This window comes from Bufo gargarizans, chromosome 2 (genome assembly GCF_014858855.1).
Source record: "Bufo gargarizans isolate SCDJY-AF-19 chromosome 2, ASM1485885v1, whole genome shotgun sequence".
Taxonomy (NCBI): domain Eukaryota; kingdom Metazoa; phylum Chordata; class Amphibia; order Anura; family Bufonidae; genus Bufo; species Bufo gargarizans.
The window spans coordinates 601986290-602011284 of NC_058081.1; the positions used below are offsets into that span (position 1 = coordinate 601986290).

General features: G+C 44.3%; 1 protein-coding gene across 1 annotated transcript in view; it reads left to right on the top strand.

Annotated features, from left to right (window-relative positions):
* The first annotated feature begins 1679 nt into the window (after nucleotides 1–1679).
* Nucleotides 1680–24995, top strand: part of WNT4 (Wnt family member 4) — a 71063-nt gene continuing 47747 nt past the window's right edge. Inside the window, exon 1 of the mRNA XM_044281946.1 lies at nucleotides 1680–2130. Within this exon, the coding sequence (XP_044137881.1) occupies nucleotides 2054–2130 (77 nt within the window). The 5' untranslated portion in view covers nucleotides 1680–2053. The remainder of the gene's footprint in view (nucleotides 2131–24995) is intronic.

Genomic DNA, 24995 nt, shown 5'->3' on the forward strand with positions numbered 1-24995 from the left:
CAGCAGTGTGTGATTCTTAGTGTCAGTACAGCAGTGTGTGATCAGTGTCAGTACAGCAGTGTGTGACTCTTATTGTCAGTACATCAGTGTGTGTGACTCTTATTGTCAGTACATCAGTGTGTGTGACTCTCATTGTCAGTACAGCAGTGTGTGATTCTTATTGTCAGTACAGCAGTGTGTGATTCTTAGTGTCAGTACAGCAGTGTGTGATTCTTAGTGTCAGTACAGCAGTGTGTGATTCTTAGTGTCAGTACAGCAGTGTGTGACTCTCATTGTCAGTACAGCAGTGTGTGACTCTCATTGTCAGTACAGCAGTGTGTGACTCTCATTGTCAGTACAGCAGTGTGTGACTCTCATTGTCAGTACAGCAGTGTGTGATTCTTATTGTCAGTACAGCAGTGTGTGATCAGTGTCAGTACAGCAGTGTGTGATCAGTGTCAGTACAGCAGTGTGTGATTAGTGTCAGTACAGCAGTGTGTGATCAGTGTCAGTACAGCAGTGTGTGTGATCAGTGTCAGTACAGCAGTGTGTGTGATCAGTGTCAGTACAGCAGTGTGTGATCAGTGTCAGTACAGCAGTGTGTGATCATTGTCAGTACAGCAGTGTGTGATCATTGTCAGTACAGCAGTGTGTGATCAGTGTCAGTACAGCAGTGTGTGATCAGTGTCAGTACAGCAGTGTGTGATCAGTGTCAGTACAGCAGTGTGTGATCAGTGTCAGTACAGCAGTGTGTGTGATCAGTGTCAGTACAGCAGTGTGTGATCAGTGTCAGTACAGCAGTGTGTGATCAGTGTCAGTACAGCAGTGTGTGTGATCAGTGTCAGTACAGCAGTGTGTGTGATCAGTGTCAGTACAGCAGTGTGTGTGATCAGTGTCAGTACAGCAGTGTGTGATCATTGTCAGTACAGCAGTGTGTGATCATTGTCAGTACAGCAGTGTGTGATCATTGTCAGTACAGCAGTGTGTGATCAGTGTCAGTACAGCAGTGTGTGTGATTAGTGTCAGTACAGCAGTGTGTGATCAGTGTCAGTACAGCAGTGTGTGATCAGTGTCAGTACAGCAGTGTGTGTGATTGGTGTCAGTACAGCAGTGTGTGATCAGTGTCAGTACAGCAGTGTGTGATCAGTGTCAGTACAGCAGTGTGTGTGATCAGTGTCAGTACAGCAGTGTGTGTGATCAGTGTCAGTACAGCAGTGTGTGTGATTAGTGTCAGTACAGCAGTGTGTGATCAGTGTCAGTACAGCAGTGTGTGTGATTGGTGTCAGTACAGCAGTGTGTGTGATTGGTGTCAGTACAGCAGTGTGTGATCAGTGTCAGTACAGCAGTGTGTGATCAGTGTCAGTACAGCAGTGTGTGATCAGTGTCAGTACAGCAGTGTGTGATTAGTGTCAGTACAGCAGTGTGTGATTAGTGCCAGTACAGCAGTGTGTGATTCCTCCTCCGGCAGCGCAGACCGTCCTCCTCCTCTGCTCCCGGCTGTCAGCGCTATGAATGAACCCAGCCTGCACATAAGCTGTACATCGCCTCCCGTGTCCCTCCCCAAGGGCTTGTCTGAGCCGGTAACCCCGCCCGGGTATCACCACCCCAGCCCTGCCCCTGCTCCTCCCCTCTGCCCCCTCTCCTGGTGTTTCCATCCCGGGACTCCTGCCGCTGAGCTGACATTCTGCTCCTGACCCAGGCAGGAGGCACTGCTAGAGGAGTGTGCCATGCTGTGCTCAGTGCTGGAGGAGCCGGCTGCTGTCACCATCTAGAGACCACTGTGCTGATGCCACCTGCAGTGCCCTGCTAAGGAAGGATCACTAGCTCTTACCAGGACCACCAGACCCAGCTGTCTGCCAGCTTCACCCCTCTGGACTTTAGAGCTGGCACATACCTTTCCCCTGTCCTGATCTGCTCCTAGACACATTCATTAGACTGGACTTAGCTGGGTCCCTCTGTATCTTTCTGGATATTGACCTGTCAGGACAGATATCTGACCACTGAGGACCTACAACAACCTGCTCTGTACTTTGCATTTCGACACATTTATTTTGGAACCCCCCAGCTCCTCAGGATGACCCCTGAATACTTCTTGAGGTCCTTGTTGATGATGATTTTAGCAGTTTTCTCTGCAAATGCTAGCAACTGGCTGTAAGTTATATGTTATTCTCTTCTTTAAGGTGTTACTCTAACTGTATGGATCTCTCACCTCATAGAAGGTCATTTAGGAGAATGTATCTGCCACATGTCAGTATTGATCAGACACCATCACAGCCCCAGAGGATAGATGTATCACAGGTATCCGATCCAGTAGCAGCACCCTGGAGGCTCCTGGGCAGCAGAGCTTGCAATCAGCCATACTTGTGTGATCAGCTATTATTTGCTACAGTTTCCTCCAGAACACAACTCTATCTATTGGTTAGAGCACCCTTCTAAAAGAGCTCAACTGAAGAGCTAGCAATCAACTCTAGTATTATTCATACAACTGACAGCTTTGCTTATGGGATGCTTCAGTTTTAGAAGCAAAGTAAATTAAATTGCCGCTTCAGACTATTTGTGTCTTAGGCTGCAGAGCTAGCAATCACTCCACTGTGACCAGTTGTAGTTGGGCTGTGTGCTCCACCAGATCACTATTTGTGTCTTAGGCTGCAGAGCTAGCAATCACTCCACTGTGACCAGTTGTAGTTGGACTGTGTGCTCCACCAGATCACTATTTGTGTCTTAGGCTGCGGAGCTAGCAATCAACTCATTTCTTATTACTGCAAGTGCCCCTCAATTTCACACTATAGAGTCTCTTGCAGAGCTTCTTAGACAGAAGAGCTAGCAATTAACTCACTCAGTTTAGGTTTAGCTTATGGCAATCACTGAACTACTTGGGCTGAAGAGCTAGCAATCCATGTACCCCCTTGTGATCAATAGCAGTGCCAGCCTGTTCTGGTGGATGAATGGCAGTAGCCTGGTCCTTGCTGGGGGCATGCTGCTGCTTCTGCTGGGATTATTTGAGGTGTAGTGTGGTGATCACCCAGAGCCCTGACAGTGGACCCGCTGAGGACAGGGCGCAGCTCTGTTACAATGAATCCCAATTTCCCACATATATTAGACTGATATTACACTGAGCTCCCTTCACCCCTCTGTCTTTACACCCAGCACCACAACAGGTGCTTCACCACCAGGACTCACAACGTCCAGGCTCAAGCATTCTGTGCTCAAAAGGACAGTTTATGTCTTGTCACAATCTGCCAATGGCTGGGCATAGGAAAGGTGACAGATGATTCCGTGTGGTATTTTATATTACAATAGGATTGCAGATTTCTACCGAGTGCAAGAAAAGCAGCAGTGATTGTAGTGACACAGATGGAGGGATGCAGGGGCTAAAGACAAGTGAGCAGGGGATGGAGTTTATAATGGTGAAATACAGCAATGGCTTCTGGATATATGGATAGAAGGATAGATAGATAGATAGATAGATTAGTATAGTGATAGAAAGTATAAATATAGACAGACAGTCAGATAAATATATTAGACAGATTAATATAGACAGATTCGATAGTTAATAGATCAAAAAGTAGAAGATAGATAGATAGATATGAGATAGATAGATAGATATGAGATAGATAGATAGATAGATAGATATGAGATAGATAGATATGATATAGATAGATGGATAGATAATTAGACATAGCAGTGCTGGGCTTCTCAGATGTGCAGTAGCAGAGCTGACATTGTCAGAGTCATCTTTTCTGTTGATCCAGGTCTCCCTATGGTCTTGTCTGCTGAGGACTTTATTTATCACCATGCATAGTAATTGCCATTGTCAGATGTTTAAAATAATTGGGCAAATTTGCATGAAAACTTTAATGGGACTGACATGGTTTTGTGGGAAGCCTTCTGGTCCCTGTTGTTGCTCTACATATTTGTTACCAAAATTTCTGCAATCAGTTCCATATATCTGAACGGGGTTGTTTCTGCAGCATGGGCAGGACTTCTCCCTCACATGCTTTATTCTTACCATAGATGGGAAAGGGTTAATGGTAGTTACAACTGAGCTTCTGAAGTTATCCTTTAACCCTACCCAAAGAGTGACCAATGGCAAATTCCGCTCTGCTACATCTGTACAGGCCATAGAATACACAAAGACATGGAGCGTACGGTGGGGTAGAAGATATGTAGGCTCTCCTGGTAATGGGACTTTCTATGACATTCCTTCATAGAGGCTGATGTAGTCGCTGCCTGGTTTACTCTTGCAGGCTCCATTCAGGTCTGTTCCCAGTAATGACTGAGAGACACATTATCAGGTTAATCCAGATGGGAAAACAGTAAAATCTTTGGTTATTAAGTTGAGTATGAAGAGTGACATGGAAGTAGCTGCTGTCATCATAGATGGGGGTTGGAACAGTGCAGGATCATTGTATGCGATAATTCAGCACTAAATGGTTGCATGTAGCTGAAGGTAAAGGAGGCAAAGTACCTGACCCCTAGTGGTAACAATGGAGAGGCGTCCACTCTCCAGTATCTTTCACCAGGACTAGAGTATAACAGAGCATTACAGATTTTTTTTCTTTTAGGCAAGACCCTTATTTATGTTAGAAATAAATGTCCAACTCTGCTGCATAAAAAGAGCCAAGGGCGACCTTCTGTGCTGGGCTTGTTGTGCAGGTCACTTGTCTATCCTCAGGCAGCTTTGCCCAACTGCAAGTGAAGCCTGTCTCTTATGTATTGCTGATAAAGTAATCTGATCTGTAATATACATTTCATGGAGCTAAAATTGAGATTCACCCATGATACCGGGTCAGTGAAAATATTGCTGCCCCAATCTCGATTTAGAATTGTTTACTGCTCATTTTGACCTCTGAGGTTAGTGATAGGCATTTCATGAAATAAAAAATACAAAATATATGACACATTTTATTTCCCTTTTTTGTCCCTTTTTTTAAATGTTTTTTTTTTTAAAAGAAATCTAGATGGAAATATATATTTTTAAATGTATTCTTACTTCTTGTCACTTTTTCATGTCTTCATTTCTATATAAAAGATACAAAAATTCCAATGGAGTATTCCCCCCCCACCCCCCCCCCCCAGGAAAATGAGAAAGAAATTTAAAAAATATCAAGTGTTTATTTTGTTTAACTTTTTTAGTTTGTGTTTTTTTCTATATTCTATATCCTTATAGTTAATTTTTTTTTATTGATACCTTTTATTATATTTTTTAGAACTTACCATTAAAACGGACAGCCCCTTAAACTTTCAGCATGTAAAAAAAAAAAAAAAAGCACTAAAAATTATTAAGTAATTGCATCCAGATATTCTTGCAGTTTGGCCTCTTTGCTAATCTAGTGTGGTCCTATAAATATACACGTCCCTTTGCAAATCATGTTTAATTAGTGTTTTTTGGATGAAGGTTTACACTACATTGTTCAGTTTATCGAGAGGTTATTTTTTTTATTGCAAGGGGGGAGGAAACGATCTGGAGTACAAATTGTGGTGTCAGCTAAACAGATACTTAACAAATCACAGCGAAAATGTTTAAAATCTCCATTATTATAAACAATGTGATTGCTGTAATATCAATGAAGAAAATCGCCTTGGATTAATAGAGCCAAAGCTGGCGGTGAATTTATGTTAGAAGGTCAATGCTCAGCTGTATGTTTTCTGGGTAAAAATAATGTATACAGCACAAAGGCATAGGATAAGATAACTGGGGCCCAAACAGTCAGTCCTGGATAAAAAGTACTTTATATACAACAGCAGCATTTTTTTAAAGACATTTTGTAATAATTATTTTTAATGAGAACATGATATAAAAAAATAATATTTTATATTTTATTTTATAAAAATATATATTTTATTACATATTTAGCTTAAACATATAAAAATGTACGTGATAAATAACCATCAATTGTGCCATGGTACAAATTAAAGACATGAATATTGAATACATGTTTTTAGCTACTCACTTCATACATGTATTTTATTAGCTTTTTTGAATACAGTATTATGTAGTGCATGTAAATCATTGCATATGTGTCTATGCTGCTGAGCATATTAAGTTACGTTACCAGCCTGTACATAGCATAAAATATAATATCTTGTCATTATGTTTTATTTGATGTGTTATTACTATCAGGGTTTGAGATGTGTTGAGAGCTTAGTCATTGAGAGAATACGTTTGTTTGTAGTGTATTTTTAGAAAATAAAAAAATGTATACATATTATTTCTACACATACATGATGGTTCAATAGTCATATAGTTAATATAGTGAATTATCAGATCATTTAAAGTGGTTTTCTGAGAATGTAAAAACTGTGGCTAATGGTAGGCATTATGCTCAAATAAAAAATAAAAAAGCAACACGCTGTTTAATAATACATGTAAAAATCTCACCCCAATATGGTCGTTCCCGCCAGTCTTTGTTTACTTTGCTGCTGCGATGAGGTGCCTATCTACCTATGTGACCGCTGCAGCCAATTACTGACCTCAGCAGTGTACAGCACAAAACTGCTGAGGCCTGTGATTGGCTGCAGCAGTCATGTCAGCAAACAGGCATGTCATCCCTGCAGATCGGTGGGGACCATTGGAGCAGCGGTGCTGGAATGGTGGGGTATTTAACAAGTGAGCTTTGCTTTTTTGAAAAAATTATTTTAGCTTAAATCCCACTTTTAGGCTAGGTCTACACGATGACATTTGTCGCGCGACATTTTGTTGCACTAATGTCGCGCGACAATTTTTATAATGGCAGTCTATGGTGTCGCACTGCAACATGCGACATGCTGCGACTGCGACGCGACAGTCGCAGAAAATCCATTGGAGATGGATTTTTCTGCGACTGTCGCAGTCGCAACATGTCGCATGTTGCAGTGCGACACCATAGACTGCCATTATAAAAATTGTCGCGCGACATTAGTGCAACAAAATGTCGCGTGACAACTGTTGCGCCCCTATCTGTCGCGCGACAAATGTCGTCGTGTAGACCTAGCCTTAGGACTCATTCACATGCGTGTCTCACGCCCATGCTGCAGACCACAAATGGCGGTCCGCCATGCATGGGCACCAACTCTGTGCATGCCGTTTCCATTGACTTGATCCGCACAGTGGTCCGCACTGCAAAAAATTAGGACATGTTCTATTTTTTTGCTGTGCGGTGGCAAGGACGAAATCCCACGGAAGTAGTTCAAAGTGCTTCTGTATCTTGAGGATTGCGGACCCATTCAAGTCAATGGGTCCCCATCCGTCAATGGCCGCTGCCTGTATATTCCCGATCTGCTATGTGCGGCCCGCAATATGGGCACGGTGCACACACGCTTGTGTGCATGAGCCGTTAGCCATATTTTTTATACTCTCGGAAACCACCCCCCCTCCCCTTAACAATAACTTTTTGACCCTAAGGGAAATTATTTAAAGAAAACTCATTGAAAACTGGAACTAACAACGAAAGAAAAAAGATAAATTTGAGCAAACCATGAAAAATCTGGAATAAAATGTAGATTTACGTGTCAATTTTTCCACAACAGACTGATCATGCCGTGAATTTTATTTTTTGCCACACACTCAAAAAGCGATGCAATTTTTTGATAAAACAGCATTCACTTGACTTTACTTTATCATTGGTGTGGATTTCCAGTGTCGGATCTACACCAATTCCACAACATATGAACCCCACCTGGTTGTAGCTGTGACCACTTTCCACCGTCTGAAATCCTAGAATAAAGCTTAAACAATACAGAGGCATTATGCTCAAAAACATTCTATTTAATAATACATGTAAAAATCAGAAATCCTAGAATACAGCTTAAAGGGAACCTGTCATGTGGATATTTGATTATTTATAATCTAACTAATTATATACAATCACTAACTACTAAAAAGTACCTTAGATGTATTCACTTACTGGTGTGACAGATGGTTACCTCATAATACACACACAAAGATGCCGCATGCTAATGAGCTGTTTCGAGTCCGGCGTGATGTCATTGAGTCCAGCGTATATTTAATTCAGAGCTATAGCCACTCCCCTGCCCACCTGCTGCTGATTCCTATGGAAACAAACTGTCATTCAGTAGCAGGTGGGCGGGGAGAGTCAGGAGCTCATGAATATTCATGACTCATCATTATCAGCTGGAGCTTTTCAATACAAGATGTTGGCAGATTGACTGGGTCAATTAAAGAAAGTGACCCAGCATTTTGCTAAGAGAATCAGTCACGTATTTATGTTGCCCTTAGTTAGGACACCATAAAACTGGTGACAGATTCCCTTTAAACAACACAGATTGAAGCCCTTTATAGATATTTGGATGGTTTCAGACTTTTTGGACTTACCATGGGAACATAAACCATGGCTAGATTGGCATCAAACTGGCCAAATGTAAGTTGACCATGGACTTTCTCTATGAGCTCTATAGCAGCTTACCTGCCTCTATGGTAGGTATGTCCTTTAGCATCATTTTCAAGTGTGCACACAGCAATATGCATTCTTATCCCTAATTCTTCGGTCTGTGGGACATTTGGTGAATTTGGGTCATATGTATAAATTGCTAGGATTTCAGCCTCTTTAGGTACTGATTGGTTGTGTTTGGCATGTAACCTAGGGTTAGGGGTAGTGTGATATTCACTGAGGTTATAGTCTGGAGTTGTCCTGTTGCTATGATAAGGTAGACAGAGTGTGACAGGCTGCTAATCTATCATATATGTCATGAAAGCTGCTGTCGTCCCAATCCCTGCAGGACGGAGGTGGAGTCCTGCACAGTCTTTGTGGTTTTTAACATTGGGACATCTCCGACGCTTTGGCGTCCATGTCCTCTCCAGAGATAATGTTATATAAAATGTGATCTATAATGCAGGTTGGATGTGATGCTATTGGTCGGTCGGTAAAATCTAAAGATGTTTTATTAAGCGTAAATAGTTTTAATTGGTTACATTTCTCATTGACTGCAGTGATATTGCAAATGGTCACATGACCAGGTAGTACCGCTGGAATCGGGCCTCTCAGCTATAGGAGTAAACCGCAAACACATGTAGGCAGACAGCGCGGAGCTACAGATGTAGACATGCTTAGGGCTCATGCACATGAACGTATTTTCTTTCCGCTCTTTCCATTCATTTTAACGGGTACGGGAAAAAAAAAACAGAAGTTATTCTGTGTGCATTCCGTTTCTGCATGTCCGTTAAGCAAAAGAATAGAACATGTTCTATTATTGTCCGCTTTACGGACAAGGGTAGTACTGTTCTATTAGGATCCAGCTGTTCCGTTCTGCAAAATACGGAATGCACACGGACGTTATCCGTATTTTTTGTGGATCTGTTTTTTTTTTTGCGGACTGCAAAATACATTCGGTCGCGTGCATGAGCCATTACCTGCATGCACACAAACACACCTATGTAAATACACACACATTTACATACATGCTTGAACACATGTATTATATAACTATAAACAAGCACAGACATAAGTATATATATATATATACATACTCACACTATATGTATTACACAGAATTATAGTTATATGCATACACATTCACAAAACCACATAAATGCACACATATATACTATTAGTACACATACACCTACAGTACAAACATGCACATATACTACTACACATACACATTGCATACCAGCCCATGCACATATACATACATATAGGGGGTCATTTATCAATCTGAAATGCGCCTAATATGCCGCAATACGCCGCAGTCTGTGACTTCTCCCTGTTCATGCCAGGTCTAAAATTGTGGGTGTGGCGGAGAAGGGGAGGGGCCAGCAGGTCCGTCTCATTTACCAGAATCTTACATTTAGAACTGCGCCTGCGCCTCTTCATCACTTCGGCGGAACCATTGATAGCTATAGAGCTTTGTGCTCCATAGGTTTTATGAAAACTGGCTAAAGTAAGACTACATTTTTCAATCAATCTGCACCAAAAAGGTAATGCAAAATGTGCCAGAATTACACGAAAACTAAATTGAGCAAAAATTGATAAATTGGTAAATATCTTTGTTGTCCATACCAAGCAAAGCTCAGCATTTATTGGGTTGTTATTAAATGTTGTTTTAATATAATTCAGCATGAAAAACTAGTTAATTTTGTAATTTATTTTCTGTAGCAAAAATCGTCTAGTTGTGAGATCTTTTGTATACTTCATTATAATGCTGCCCCCTGGGTCTCATCTGTATAGTAATGTGCACGTCTACCCGCTGAGTTGCTTAGGTGGTTGTACATGCTCAGTTCCATCCTCTAACTGCTACCAGCTATATCTATGACAATTGCAGGGAGAGAGCTGCAACATAAATGACACGCCCCTTGGGCTGTGATAGAAAGAGCTGAATCAGAAAGGACACAACCCTGAGAAAGGATACACCCCCTGAGCTGTGACAGGGAGACAGCTGCCTCAGAAAGGACACAACCCCTGAGCTGTGACAGGGAGACAGCTGCCTCAGAAAGGACACAACCCCTGAGCTGTAACAGGGAGACAGCTGCATCAGAAAGGACACACTCCCTGAGCTGTGACAGGGAGACAGCTGTCTCAGAAAGGACACAACCCCTGAGCTGCAACAGGGAGACAGCTGCAGCTGAAAGGACACTTCCATGAAGAAAGGACACCCCCCTCGAGCTCTGGCAGGGAGAGAGCTGCAGTAGAAAGGACATGTCCCCTGGGAAAGGACCCCCCCCCCCCCCCCCCCGAGATAGAGAGCTTTAGTAGAAAAGGCATACCCCTGCGCTGCCAGCCTGAAGACAATCTAGTAGATTAATTGGGGAGGCACAGGGGTGGTTCTAGCTGTCAGAAAGAGGTTGTCATATACTATATGATGTCTGATTTTTATGTTTTACATCAATCATGGCATAACCTCAAGGCAACAAAGTCAATCTTACTATTAACCAATTTTTGAGGCCCTATACTTACATGAACATACACTTGTATATATTCACCATCCATACAATGTTATTAGTAAGTACACACACCGCACTCACAGTTGGAATGACACCTGGTTCAACAGACGGCCCCCACAGCTCAGCAGGACCACCAGAAACAAAAGTCAAATCTCCATTGCCCTTCCTATACATCTCTGTGTACCTGCAGCAAAGCTTACTGGAATAAACTGAAATAAAGACACTTGCTGGACTATATGGGGCACCCTCCATAGGTGGGACTCATGGTAGAAGGGTATGCAAATGAGCTCTGCCTCTAATGCGACCAGATGTAAGGGAGCTATGCTATATGTGCGGTATAATACACATACCAACCATGGGAACAGACAGTGCCACCCAGTGGCTGCGACGAGACATGGAACTCAACCTTAGAGCCACCTGAGTATATTAGAGAAATGCATAAATGGCATTATTCTTGCTAGATTGAGAGATACATTAAGATAGCCAAAATCTAGTTGAGGGTTGCAGCGTGATGGAGATTACCACCATCCTCCTCTTGGTTTTACTTTAATTCTTTCCTGAGCCATTGCTCCCAAGTGTCATTGTCATGTGTGGCCCAAAAATCTACATAGAAAGTGCTTCTTCTTCTGCAGTGTTTCTTGCTTTCCATTGATGGAACATAAAGGGGGTCTCCGGTATCAGTACACCCCCCTGTAGCTGGAGGTCGCTCTAGATAATAATGTGGAGGTCTTCATGGCGCCACTACATACTATGTGATGTGACACGGAGCAGGTGAAGTCTGCCAACTGCGGCCACATGTAAGAGGGACAACTAATGTTTGAGAATAATTCCATGGGTTTTAAGATCTCTGCTTGCTGTGATTGAATAGAAGCATTATTGTATATATCTAGAGCAGGGATGCTCAACCTGCGGCCCTCCAGCTGTTGTAAAACTACAATTCCCACCATGCCTTGCTTGTAGGCTGTCTGGGAATGATGGGAGTTGTAGTTTTGCAACCGCTGTAGGGTTGCAGGTTGAGCATGCCTGATCTAGAGGATGGAAACCCGATACAACCCTAATACTTGACGATTGGCTAGACGTGACATTGTACCAAGCTTTCAGCTGTAAGTAGTTTTAATACATGACTTTTTTTTTTTAGCCTGTGGAAGTAATCGATAATGTTTAATTCACAGCAAGCAGATATCTTATATAGTGAGGAATTGAAACACAGTGGGGCAGATCTCCTATTGCAAATGCTCCATATTTCTGCGCAGGCGCTGAATCACATGCTGTCCAGCTCCAGCGCAAAGAAAGGCTGCAGCAGCCTTGGACGACAAAGTAAGTGGTCACGTGAATGAAACACACGACCACCGCCATCTCGTTTAACAAGGACGTGGTGGCGATGCACGTTGCGATGCATACATAGGCATGTACATCTTTCTTATGGCTTTTTTTGGTCTGTCTACCTTTAGGGTTTAATCGGTGAAAGGCTTTTGCCAGGAAAGTGGAGTGTTTTGGATATGCGACAAATGTATGACGTGCTTGTGTCAGTTTTATGTGGTTTGTGGCATTCATTCATTTTTAAGATATAATTTACTTTACACCTGCACATTTACGTCAACATGTCTTAACCACCTTCCAACCAAGCCATTATTTCTTATTTTTTCCTTACACATAGCCATATAAGGGTGTGTTTTTTTGTGGTGGCATCATTCAATATTCCATATGATGTAGTGGGAAGCTTAAAAAATAAAAATAAAAGGGTGAGTCTGATGACCATTTTCTTGAACAATGGTAGTCTTTGGGGTTATTCACACGGCCCTTTTTTCTTTGATCACCAGTGAAAAACAGACATAAAAAATTAGAACATGTTCTATTATGTCCATTTTCATGGACCGACATACAACTGAAGCCGTTTTTAGCGGCCATACTCTTTGTTATGTTTCTGGGATGATCTGTAGTCTTTATTGATACCTCTTTGGAGTATGCATGCCTTTTACATCACTCATTATTCCATTTTTTGGATAGATGAAGTGATCAAAAACAATGAAGCATTTTTTTCTGTTACACTGTTCACCAGACAGGATAAATACTAATAGATTTGAATAATGCAGGCATTTTTGGAGGCAGCAATCAATCAGTTATGTTTTTTATTGTTTATTTTAATATATAAAATAGGCTGATTTGAATTTTTTATTAGTTTTTTATTTTTAAAATAATTGTGTATTTTACATTTTAAAAAAAATATACTTTTATTTGTTTAATTTTTACTACCGTAGGACGTTATGTATGAAATGCGGTGCTCCAGAAGAGAGGTCTGATTTTGCCTGTTTTGTCAGTGGAATAGCCATTTGTGCCTAACTTTTGAGATATTTGCACCATATTTAGGGTGTTTGTGCCATGCCCGGCAGTTTGCATTTACTAAAGGGCGGCCAAATGTTTTGTGGGCAGAGTTTCATTTTTAGCTTTTATCCTTGTGACTTTTTTAAGTAGTCACCTGGCGACATACAAAGCGATCCTTTGTGAGGCTAGTTTCACACTAGTGTTTACAGATCGCCACCCCAAAGATAGAATACACAGCAGTATAGTATATAAAATACATGTTTTATTAATCAATTATACCACATATTTAAAATCCGGTAATAGCATCATGCATACATATGCTAGTCTACAAAACCCATAGATGAAAAGTGTTAGGCCTCTTTCACACGGGCGACTATTCCGCGCGGATGCGATGCGTGAGTTGAACGCATTGCACCCGCACTGAATCCCGACCCATTCATTTCTATGGGGCTGTTCACATGAGCGGTTATTTTCACGCATGACTTGTGCGTTGCGTGAAAATCGCAGCATGCTCCTCTTTGTGCGTTTTTCACGTAACGCAGGCCCCATAGAAATTAATCGGATTGCGTGAAAATCGCAAGCATCCGCAAGTGCGGATGCAGTGCGATTTTCACGCACGGTTGCTAGGAGACGATCGGGATGGAGACCCGATCATTATTATTTTCCCTTATAACATGGTTATAAGGGAAAATAATAGCATTCTGAATACAGAATGCATAATACAATAGTGCTGGAGGGGTTAAAAAATAATAATAATAATTTGACTCACCTTAGTCCAGTTGATCGCGCAGCCGGCATCTCTTCTGTCTCCTTTGCTGAACAGGACCTGGGGTGACGTCACTCCTGTCATCACATGATCTTTTACCATGGTGATGGACCATGTGATGACCGGAGTGACGTCACCACAGGTCCTGTTCAGCAAAGGAGACAGACGAGAAGCCGGGCTGCGCGAACAACTGGACTAAGGTGAGTCAAATTATTATTATTTTTTTAACCCTTCCAGCGCTATTGTACTATGCATTCTGTATTCAGAATGCTATTATTTTCCCTTATAACCATGTTGTAAGGGAAAATAATACAATCTACAGAACACCGATCCCAAGCCTGAACTTCTGTGAAGAAGTTCGGGTTTGGGTACCAAACACGCCCGATTTTTCTCACGCGAGTGCAAAACGCATTACAATGTTTTGCACTCGCGCGGAAAAATCGTGCGTGTTCCCGCAACGCACCCGCACATTTTCCCCCACAATGCCCGTCTGAAAGAGGCCTTAGTGTTTCGTTTCCTTCAACACTATCTAAACCAAGAGGAGAGAAGGAAAAAAGGTTCCCCAAATTGTAAAGTGCGACCTCCTCAATGGAAAAATATGAGTCAGAGGAAAAGTCACAAAAGTAATTATAAATAAAGTGCTCAGTGCAATAAAGTATATACAAAATTCATCAAAGAGTAATTAATATAGAAAATAATCCGACCAATGTAGTCCTGGTCCTGACGCATGTTTCACAGTCGCTTCCTCAGGGGTTCCGTCACTGCCGGATGCTGCCAGAATGCCGTCTGGTCCTATTAGCTATAATGGGGTCTGATGGAGGTCCGGCCAAAACCTGGCAAATATACCGCAAATCGGCCTGACAAATACTGCAATGCACACTGATTTGTGTCAGCCCGATTCCCACCATTCTATGCCAGAACAGCCTGCCAGAAGGCTGTGCCGGCAGTGTGAAACAAGCCTGATAAATATGACTAGACTTTAGACTAAAAAATCCATAGGTATTTCCTGCAATAAATGTAACAAACAGTGTGGGACATTTTTTTAATTTGTCACACAAAAAATGTGGCTTCAAACCAAGCAGACACTCCAAAAACAAAAAAAGGACAAAAACTGGCATTTTGATGGGTTACCCCCTAAGAAGCACCAGTCTTAAAGGGGTTGGATCACTTTCGCAAATGTCATTTATCATGTTAACTAAGTTAATATAGTGTGCAAGCACGTCCACCACTGCTGGATTGCAGGGTGGTCGTAACCATGGAAATCAGCAGTGTATAATGTGATGGAAAAATGAATGAAGCTAGCAAAGGAAGCAATATTGACAATCACAATACATTAGTAACTGCCTTGTATTAACTTTCTACATGATAAATGCCATTTGCTGAAGTGAGACATCCCCTTTAACACATTTCCCCCTAAGTTTAAACGCCTATGTAAGTGAACCCCCTGTTGTCACTGTCTGGAAGGTGAATTGCTGATGACAGCACTCATTTAACCACTGTCACCAAAGACCTTTTGTACATGTGTGAGCTCCAGTTTCCGCTTATCTCTCTAGTATACTGTATATATATATTTATATATATATATATATATATATAGAACTCCCACCATCCATGAGAGTTTCAAGCTTTTTATAGCTTATCATCTTCCACGTGGCTTAGGGCAGTAACAAGGTAAGGGCTCTGTTTACATTCAGCAGCCCTCACAAGTCCCGCTTCTCCTCCAGATTACTGGCTTTATTAACACCATGGCAGCGGGGGAGATGATCTGTACAGTACAATATGAAGTCTGTCTGCTTGTTTATGGTACATTTGACTATAATAATCACTTAACCTTCACTCTTGTGGTTTATATGTCAGCTGCAGAGCAAGCACATAGCTGGGGGTACGGTAACATTTATATATAAACCATTGTGGTTTACAGCATCGTTCTATTACGTTCGTGCACAAGCCTGGAGTAAATATCAGCAGCAGATGTCAGATTTATGGTCAGCTCAGCTTAATTGACTCTGGGTAATGAGAATACTACACACTGGGCCTCAGTTCTGAAAACTAGTGCAGACAAGATGTGGATCGCAAGCAATCAGATTTCAGCTTTTATTTTTCAAGTTTGGGTCATACTGCTTCCATAGCACTGTCAGACCTACTGCTTCCATAGTAGTGTCAAATATACTGCCTGCATACCAGTGCCAGACATACTGCTTTCATAGCAGTGCTAGACATATTGCCTCCATAGCAGTGCCATACATACTGCTTCCATAATAGTGCTAGACCTACTGCCTCCAAAACAGTGTCAGACCTACTGCTTCCATAGCAGTGCCATACATACTGCTCCCATAATAGTGCTACACCTACTGCCTCCATAACAGTGCCAGGCCTACTGCCTCCATAGCAGTGTCAGACATACTGCCTCCGTAGCAGTGCTAGACATATTACCCCCCTAGCAGTGTCAGACCAACTGCTTCAATAGCAGTGCCAGTCATACTGCACCCATAGCAGTGCCAGACCTAGTGCCTCCATAGCAGTGCGTTCGTACATCACTTACTTCTCACTGTTGTACAGAGTATGAATTCCTTTCTCTGCAGCAATGGGGCACAGAGCAAATGGTGTATAGACAGATGTACGTAACACTGCACCAGCAGTGCCAGATATACTGCCTCCTTAGTATTGCCAAATCTACCACCTCCATAGCAGTGCCAGACCTACAGCGCCCATAGCAGTGCCAGACCTACTGCTTCCATAGTAGTGCCAAATATACTGCCTCCATCGCAGTGTCAGACATACTGCCTCCATAGCATTGTCAGACATACTGCTTCCATAGTAGTGCCAGACCTACTGCCTCCATAGCAGTGACATACTGCCTCCATAGCAGTGTCAGACATACTGCCTCCATCGCAGTGTCAGACATACTGCTTCCATAGTAGTGCCAGACCTACTGCCTCCATAGCAGTGTCAGACATACTGCCTCCATAGCAGTGTCAGACATACTGCCTCCATAGCAGTGTCAGACATACTGCCTCCATAGCAGTGTCAGACATACTGCCTCCATAGCAGTGTCAGACATACTGCCTCCATAGCAGTGTCAGACATACTGCCTCCATAGCAGTGTCAGACATACTGCCTCCATAGTAGTGCCAGACCTACTGCCTCCATAGCAGTGACATACTGCCTCCATAGCAGTGTCAGACATACTGCCTCCATCGCAGTGTCAGACATACTGCTTCCATAGTAGTGCCAGACCTACTGCCTCCATAGCAGTGTCAGACATACTGCCTCCATAGCAGTGTCAGACATACTGCCTCCATAGCAGTGTCAGACATACTGCCTCCATAGCAGTGTCAGACATACTGCCTCCATAGCAGTGTCAGACATACTGCCTCCATAGCAGTGTCAGACATACTGCCTCCATAGCAGTGTCAGACATACTGCCTCCATAGCAGTGTCAGACATACTGCCTCCATAGCAGTGTCAGACATACTGCCTCCATAGCAGTGTCAGACATACTGCCTCCATAGCAGTGTCAGACATACTGCCTCCATAGCAGTGCCAGACATACTGCCTCCATAGCAGTGCCAGACATACTGCCTCCATAGCAGTGCGTTCGTACATCACTGACTTCTCACTGTTGTACAGAGTATGAATTCCTTTCTCTGCAGCAATGGGGCACAGAGCAAATGGTGTATAGACAGATGCACGTAACACTGCACCTGCCCGTGCCCCCTGACTTGGCTAAATGCTGGCATAGCACAACTTTACCCTGAACTGATGTGCTATGCCAGGATTTGAAGAAAGGAGCCTGCTCCTGCCTGTGCCCGCTCCACTCAGCTAAAAGCTCACATGCAGGGCTTTTAGCTGAGTGGAGCTGGCAGGAGTCCATAAAAGTATGAATATTACCCTTATGGTGTCAGCACCTGCAGAGGAAATATACTTTAATATTACATCCCGGCCACTTAAATAAATGGCTGACCTTGTTAGACATGGATAGTGGGTGTTGCTGTTACCAAGTGGATCTTATCTCAGGCTCCTAGAGGGGGACCAGTGAGTATCCCCCTCCATGATGTTTATGTATCCTAACAAGAACAAAACCTACAAAAAGTGGAGCTTATAGAGTACCAGTAAAAAATATTATATTTTATTAAATCACAGAAATGTAAAAAGACAATGTCACTTTAAAAGGAAAGATAGCAGAAAGAAACACACCATCCTGGTCATTACACAGGCTAAATATTTATAATATGTTGTAAATTCTTATATAGAAGATTTAGTAAGGGTATGTCCCATATATTAAATTATATAAACAATAGTAACTGTCAGGAACCCATAATCGTTCACACCAATTTATTAAATAGCAATAAAGTTGGAAGCTTCAGAACAGGTTGTCTGCTGTTAGGTCCTGTTGTGGTCAACCATGCCTTTAAATGGCAGTTCTGACCATAGATGTTTAAGACGTATGCATATGTCTGATAATTGAGAACCCCCACCCATCAGGTGTCAGTCAGTAGTAGGTTGACCATTACATTACAATCTATGGGAGTGACAGGAACAGCCACCGGTTTCGAGCCTTATATATATCTATCTTTTTGTCAAGCTCTGACACATGAGCCTTATAAGGGAACAGCAAGGAGGAAACCCACTGGCGAGTAGCAGCCAGTAAACAAGGCACCAAGGACACGTCAACAAAAATAGTCAGGTAAATGCCAGGTCGAGGCAGGAATCCAGAAGGAAACAATGAAGGTATCTAGGGAGCTTAGTATGTCTCACCAAGAGGTGGAATAACTCAGCCAGGGCTCTGATCAGGTTTTTATAGCCAGAGGGTGTGTGTGTTCGCCCCTGGTCTCCAAGTTGACCAGGAAGCTTTTTCTCCTGCGGCCCAATAGCAGGTGAAGGCGTGTGTGTGTGTGTGGGCTGGGAAACCTCCTCCAGCAAGGTCCACAGCTGAGGACTAAATGAGCGCATTAGCGTCTGGAATGCCTGTGCATCTGCCAGGCTCATGAGAGTTTCGTACCCTATGCTATACCCTCTGACCGCTGGGAAAGATGATGTCCCCGTCTTCCTGACAGAGCCCCCCACCAAGGAGTGTCCTTCGGACCCGACCTTGGGAAGGTCTCTCAGGATTGGCCTGATGGAACGCCTGCACCTTGGCATCCGCATGAACCCCTTCCGAGGGCTCTCAGGAACGCTCCTCGGGACTGTACCCCTTCCAGTGGATGAGATACTCAAGGACCCCCCGGCGGCGGCGGGAGTCCACGATCTCATGGACTTTGTATTCATCATTGTTATTCACCTGGATGGGAGAAGGAGGAGCGGGTACTCAGACCGGGAACGGATTGGCACAGTGTGGCTTCAATAAGGATACATGGAACAAAGGGTGGATGCCCAGGGATACGGGTAGCTGGAGCTTAGCATTAACGTCATTGACCATGTCCATGATGGGAAAAGGACCAAGGTAATGGGGACCCAACTTCTTGGAAGGGCAGGAGAGCCGGAGGTGCTGGGTGGACAACCACACTTTGTCTCATTTTTTGTACCGCAGGGATCCTACCCTCCGGCGGTCGGCTTGTATCTTCTGGCGCCGTTGGGTAACTTAGAGCTGCCGTAGGAGTGCCCGCCGTAGTTCTCGGAGGTGTTGGAGCCGCTGGGTCACTGGGGCGTCAATAGGTACATCCGGAAGGATTATAGGATGATAGCCATTTTTGGCAAAAAATGGAGAGAGGCCCGTGGTTGTTGTGCATGAATTCAGCCAGGGGGGAGATGACTCACCCAATTATCCAGCAGATATGAGGAGTAACATCTAAAGTATTGCTCCAGTATTTTATTGGTCCTCTCAGTTTGTCCATTGGTCTGTGGGTGATATGAAGAAGATAGACTGCGGGTGATGTGGAGACTCCGGCAGAAGTGGGTCCAGAATCGGGACATGAATTGGGAACCCCTATCAGAAACAATGTTATCCGGAAGCCCATGGAGCCGGAACACATGTTGTAGGAAGAGGTTAGTGGTCTCCTGGGCAGTGGGGAGGTTAGAGGTTGGGATGAAGTGGGCCATCTTGGTACACCAGTCTACCACCACCATGATGATGGTGCAGAATTGCGAAGAGGGTAACTTCACGATAAAGTCCATCGCAATATTCCTCCAAGGTGCCGATGGTATTGGCAAGGGTTGTAATAGGCCGACAGGTCGGGTAGTAGGATGTTTGTGGATTGCACAAATAGGACAGGTTTCTATGAAGGAGGGAAGGCCACCAGAAGTGGCGTAGGACATACTCCTGAGTGTTACTTTGGCCCCCGTGGCCTGCTGTAGGGTGGTCGTAGAAGTGTTGCAGTACAGGTACCTGTTGGGATGCAGGGACATAGATCCATTGGAGGTGGTAGCGCAGTCCTTGTTTGAGTGGTAGGTGGGCAGCCTCCTCTATAACTGGTGAACTGGCCCTGCTGATTCCCTTAATTAGGGAATGGCGGGTAGCTAGAAAGAAAGTCGCTGGCGGGATAGTCTCTGGAGGTGCAGTCCCGGTCTTGGAGCAATGCATTCGGGATAGGGCGTCAGCCTTGCTGTTTTTAGACCCGGGCCTGTAGGTGATCTGTAGAGGGAAGCGAGAGAAAAATAGGGCCCACCGGGCCTGTGGAGGTCTCAACTGCTTAGCGCTACAGAGATATTAGAGATTTCGGTGATCTATATAGACCACCACCGGATTCTCTGCTCCTTAAAGTAGATGCCGCCATTCTTCCAGGGCATTCTTGATGGCGAGTAGTTCCCTTTCGCCGATGTCATAATTGAGTTCAGCTCTGGTGAGTTTGCGGGAGTAAAAAGCCACGGGTGTAATAATTGTTTCTCCCCTTTGCACTGGGAGAGCACTGCTCCGAACGTCCCCTCAGAGGCGTCCATCTCCAAATAGAATGGGTGAACACTGTCTGGCTGAGCCAAGACAGGAGCTTGTGTAAACAGGTGTTTAAGAAGTTGGAACGCCTGGTGGGCCTCCGGGGTCCAGGTAAACGTGGTGTCGCTCTTGGTTAGTGCGGTGATGGGGGCACAGAAGGCCGTCTAAAGAAATTGGCAGAGCCAATGAATTGTTGAACCATCCAACAGTTACGGGGCCAGGCCACTCCAGGACAGCCTGGATCTTCTTAGGGTCCATCTCCACCCGTCCTGGGGATAGAATGTAGCCAAGGAACTCGATGGACGTTGCCTCAAAGGTGCTTTTTTTCAGTTTCCCGTAGAGCTAGTGTCTCCGGAGGCGGTGGAGGACCAACTTAACGTGTTTTTCGTGTTGCAGCAATGTCTACCCCAGCCGAAGAGCTGGCATCCGGGCAGAGGCCTCTGTCCTCCCCTATCCTCTTGTCCAGAGCCTGACTCCCCACAGGCTACCCTAGCTGATGCGCTCGCACCAGGGCAGAGTACCGCTGATCCCTAACCACAAAGCAACCTCCACTCCAAGCCAGGGAGCAACACAGACTGGGAGTACCAGTTACCAACATAACCTTGGTGGACTCACTGGACAGAGACAGGCTACCCAATTCAACAGGTCCAGTATTTGGTTGTGGGTGGGCTGCCAGACTAACTCAGGTACCGACCAGCGTGAGGTCAGGTTTCTGGTTAGTCTTCCCTGGAAGGGGGAGATGTGTGACTAAACTAACCTCGCCACTGGGTTTTGGAGGGGCCTCTTTGCCTGCCTCTTGCCTCAGGATTATGGCCCATATACTAACTTTGAAGGAGAAGACTAGCCGCACAGCCTAAATCTTTGGAACTGTTTTGGGCAGGAAAGCCAGGCTTGTGGTCGGCCAAATGTGATTTCCATGGAATTCGGGAACCCCTGCTCGGATCTGAGTGATTTTTGGATATGTTGCTTGCCCAGATCAGAGCTATCCATGGATGTATATAGATGTATAAATTAAGGGGATATGTGGGGTTTTGAGTTGTTTTCTGTGTTTTGGGAACAATGTGTGTTTTCTGCCTGTGAGTGATTATGGGCTCTTTCACACTTGCGTTATTTTCTTCCGGCATAGAGTTCCGTCGTCGGGGCTCTATGCCGGAAGAATCCTGATCAGTTTTATCCTAATGCATTCTGAATGGAGAGAAATCCGTTCAGGATGCATCAGGATGTCTTCAGTTCAGGACCGGAACGTTTTTTGGCTGGAGAAAATACCGCAGCATGCTGCGCTTTTTGCTCCGGCCAAAAATCCTGAACACTTGCCGCAAGGCCAGATCCGGAATTAATGCCCATTGAAAGGCATTAATCCGGATCCGGCCTTAAGCTAAACGTCGTTTCGGCGCATTGCCGGATCCGACGTTTAGCTTTTCCTGAATGGTTACCATGGCTGCCAGGACGCTAAAGTCCTGGCAGCCATGGTAAAGTGTAGTGGGGAGCGGGGAAGCAGTATACTTACCGTCCGTGCGGCTCCCGGGGCGCTCCAGAGTGACGTCAGGGCGTCCCACGCGCATGGATGACGTGATCGCATGGACACGTGATCCATGCGCATGGGGCGCTCTGACATCATTCTGGAGCGCCCCGGGAGCCGCACGGACTGTAAGTATACTGCTCCCCCGCTCCCCACTACTACTATGGCAACCAGGACTTTAATAGCGTCCTGGCTGCCATAGTAACACTGAACGCATTTTGAAGACGGATCCGTCATCAAATGCTTTCAGTTCACTTGCGTTTTTTCGGATCCGGCGTGTAATTCCGGCAAATGGAGTACACGCCGGATCCGGACAATGCAAGTGTGAAAGAGGCCTAAGTTAGCCTATTATGTTTGATAATTGTATCTATTGTGTTTTGTTAATTGTATCTGGAAATTGTATCACAGGAAATGCCTATTGTATTTTGTTAATTGTGTCACAGACAGAGGAGGGGGGTTTGTGTACAATTGCTGAGAAGGTTTCAATACTGTAAATGCATGTGATTGGCTAATGTATAAACTGTCGCAGTCTTCCAAAAGGTCTCCAGGGGTGGTGTCCCTTGCAGGAAGACCTGCATAAAAGGCTGACATGGAGCCCATTAAAGAGTTCCTGTTTTACCCTCAACATAGAGCCTCGTCTCGTGTGTGGAGAAAGGCTGTCTCTACACTGGGGAATGCTATACGTTGTATACTCCCCTGGCTATAATCATTGAGCTCTTTTAAGAGCCTGTTCCTGCATCGCTCTCTTAAAGGGATTCTGTCACCAGGTTTCACCCCTGTCAGCTAAACATATGCTGATGTTCAGGGCCTCATCAGGATTCCTAATGTGGGCTTCTAAATGTGATCTGTAGCCTTATTTTGCTAAAAAACAGCTTTTACTAACCTGTCACTCAAAGAAATAAGGTGCCCAAGGGGATGTCAAGGGATGCAAGCTGCCGGCCGCACCCGCCGCCGTTCGTGCCCAGCGCTGCTTTTCCAGACTTCTGCGCCGCCTCCTAATCCTCTGTGCCGTCTCTCGCTCTCCCTCCCGGAGTGACGTCATCAAAGGTCCTTAACCTGTATTTAATGGAGCAGCTCACCCCAGGTCCTGTTCATCAGCAGAGGAGACACAAGGAGATGCCGGCTTCGCGATCAAGTGGACTAAGGTGAGTTAAATTTTTTTATTTTTTTTTAACCCCTCTAGCGCTGTTTTACTATGCATTCTGTATTCAGAATGCTATTATTTTCCCTTATAACCATGTTATAAGGGAAAATAATAATGATCGGGTCTCCATCCCGATCGTCTCCTAGCAACCGTGCGTGAAAATCGCACCGCATCCGCACTTGCTTGCGGATGCTATGCGATTTTCACGCTTCCCATTCACTTCTATGGGGCTTGCGTCGCGTGAAAATCGGACAATATAGAGCATGCTGCGATTTTCACTCAACGCACAAGTGATGCGTGAAAATCACCGCTCATGTGCACAGCCCCATAGAAATGAATAGGTCAGGATTCAGTGCGGGTGCAATACGTTCACCGCTCGCATCGCACCAGCACGGAAAACTCGCCCGTGTGAAAGGGGCCTTAGTTGGCTAAATTTAGCTTTTTTGAAGTTTGGCATTTTTGTTCCTCCCTGAAGAAACTCTCTTTTGAATGACAATTGGAAGGTTATTACTTTATGGTCACTATTTCCCAGGTGTCCCCTGACCTGCACATCTGTTATTCTGTCAGGTCTGTTTGTACTAAGTCCAGTATGGCCGTCCCTCTAGTCGGGTCCTAAACCAGTTGGGAGAGGTACCGTAATTGTCTTTGGTTATAGCCAGGAACCTGTTTCCTTTATGAGATGTACAGGTTTTAGTTTCCCAGTCTATATCTGGGTAGTTGAAGTCCCCCATAATAACCACCTCATTATGATTTGCCACCTCGTCTATCTCGTTTAGTAGCAGATTTTCTGTGGACTCTAGGTGGTTTATAATAAACTCCTATTAGTAATTTATTATTGTTTTTGCCTCCATGTATTTCTACCCACAGTGACTCCACATGTTCATGTCCCTCACTTATATCTTCTCGGACTGTGGGCTAATGTGTTTGCTGTATTGCATCAACTGTTAGCACACATGTCATTTCCACTGATGTGATGATTTGGGATCATACACAAAAGCACCATTGTGATGTAGGGCTGATGAAAGACGGCGGCCTGGAGAGGTCTGGAGGGGATTTTATCATACTTTAGTACAATAGGGGTACATGAACACGGCAGTGTACAGTTTATGTGGACTTTCATGCAGTTTTTGCTGTGTTACTTGTGGATTTGCCTCAGATCTCACTCTGCACTGAAAATCTGCACAAGGAATTGATAAGCTGCTGACGTAAAAATTTGCACAGAAATTTTCCGCACAGTGTACATGAGGTTTGGAAAATCTCATCTACTTAGGGTACTTTCACACGTGCGTTGTGAGGATCCGGCAGGCAGTTCCGTTGCCAGAACTGCCTGCCGGATCCGGAAATCTGTATGCAAATGGATATCATTTGTAGACGGATCCCGGATGCGGATCCGTCTGACATGCATTGAAATACCGGATCCGTCTCTCCGGTGTCATCTGGAAAAACGTATCCGGTATTTATTATTTTCACATTTTTAAAGGACTGAGCATGCGCAGACCAGAAGACCGGATCCGTCAA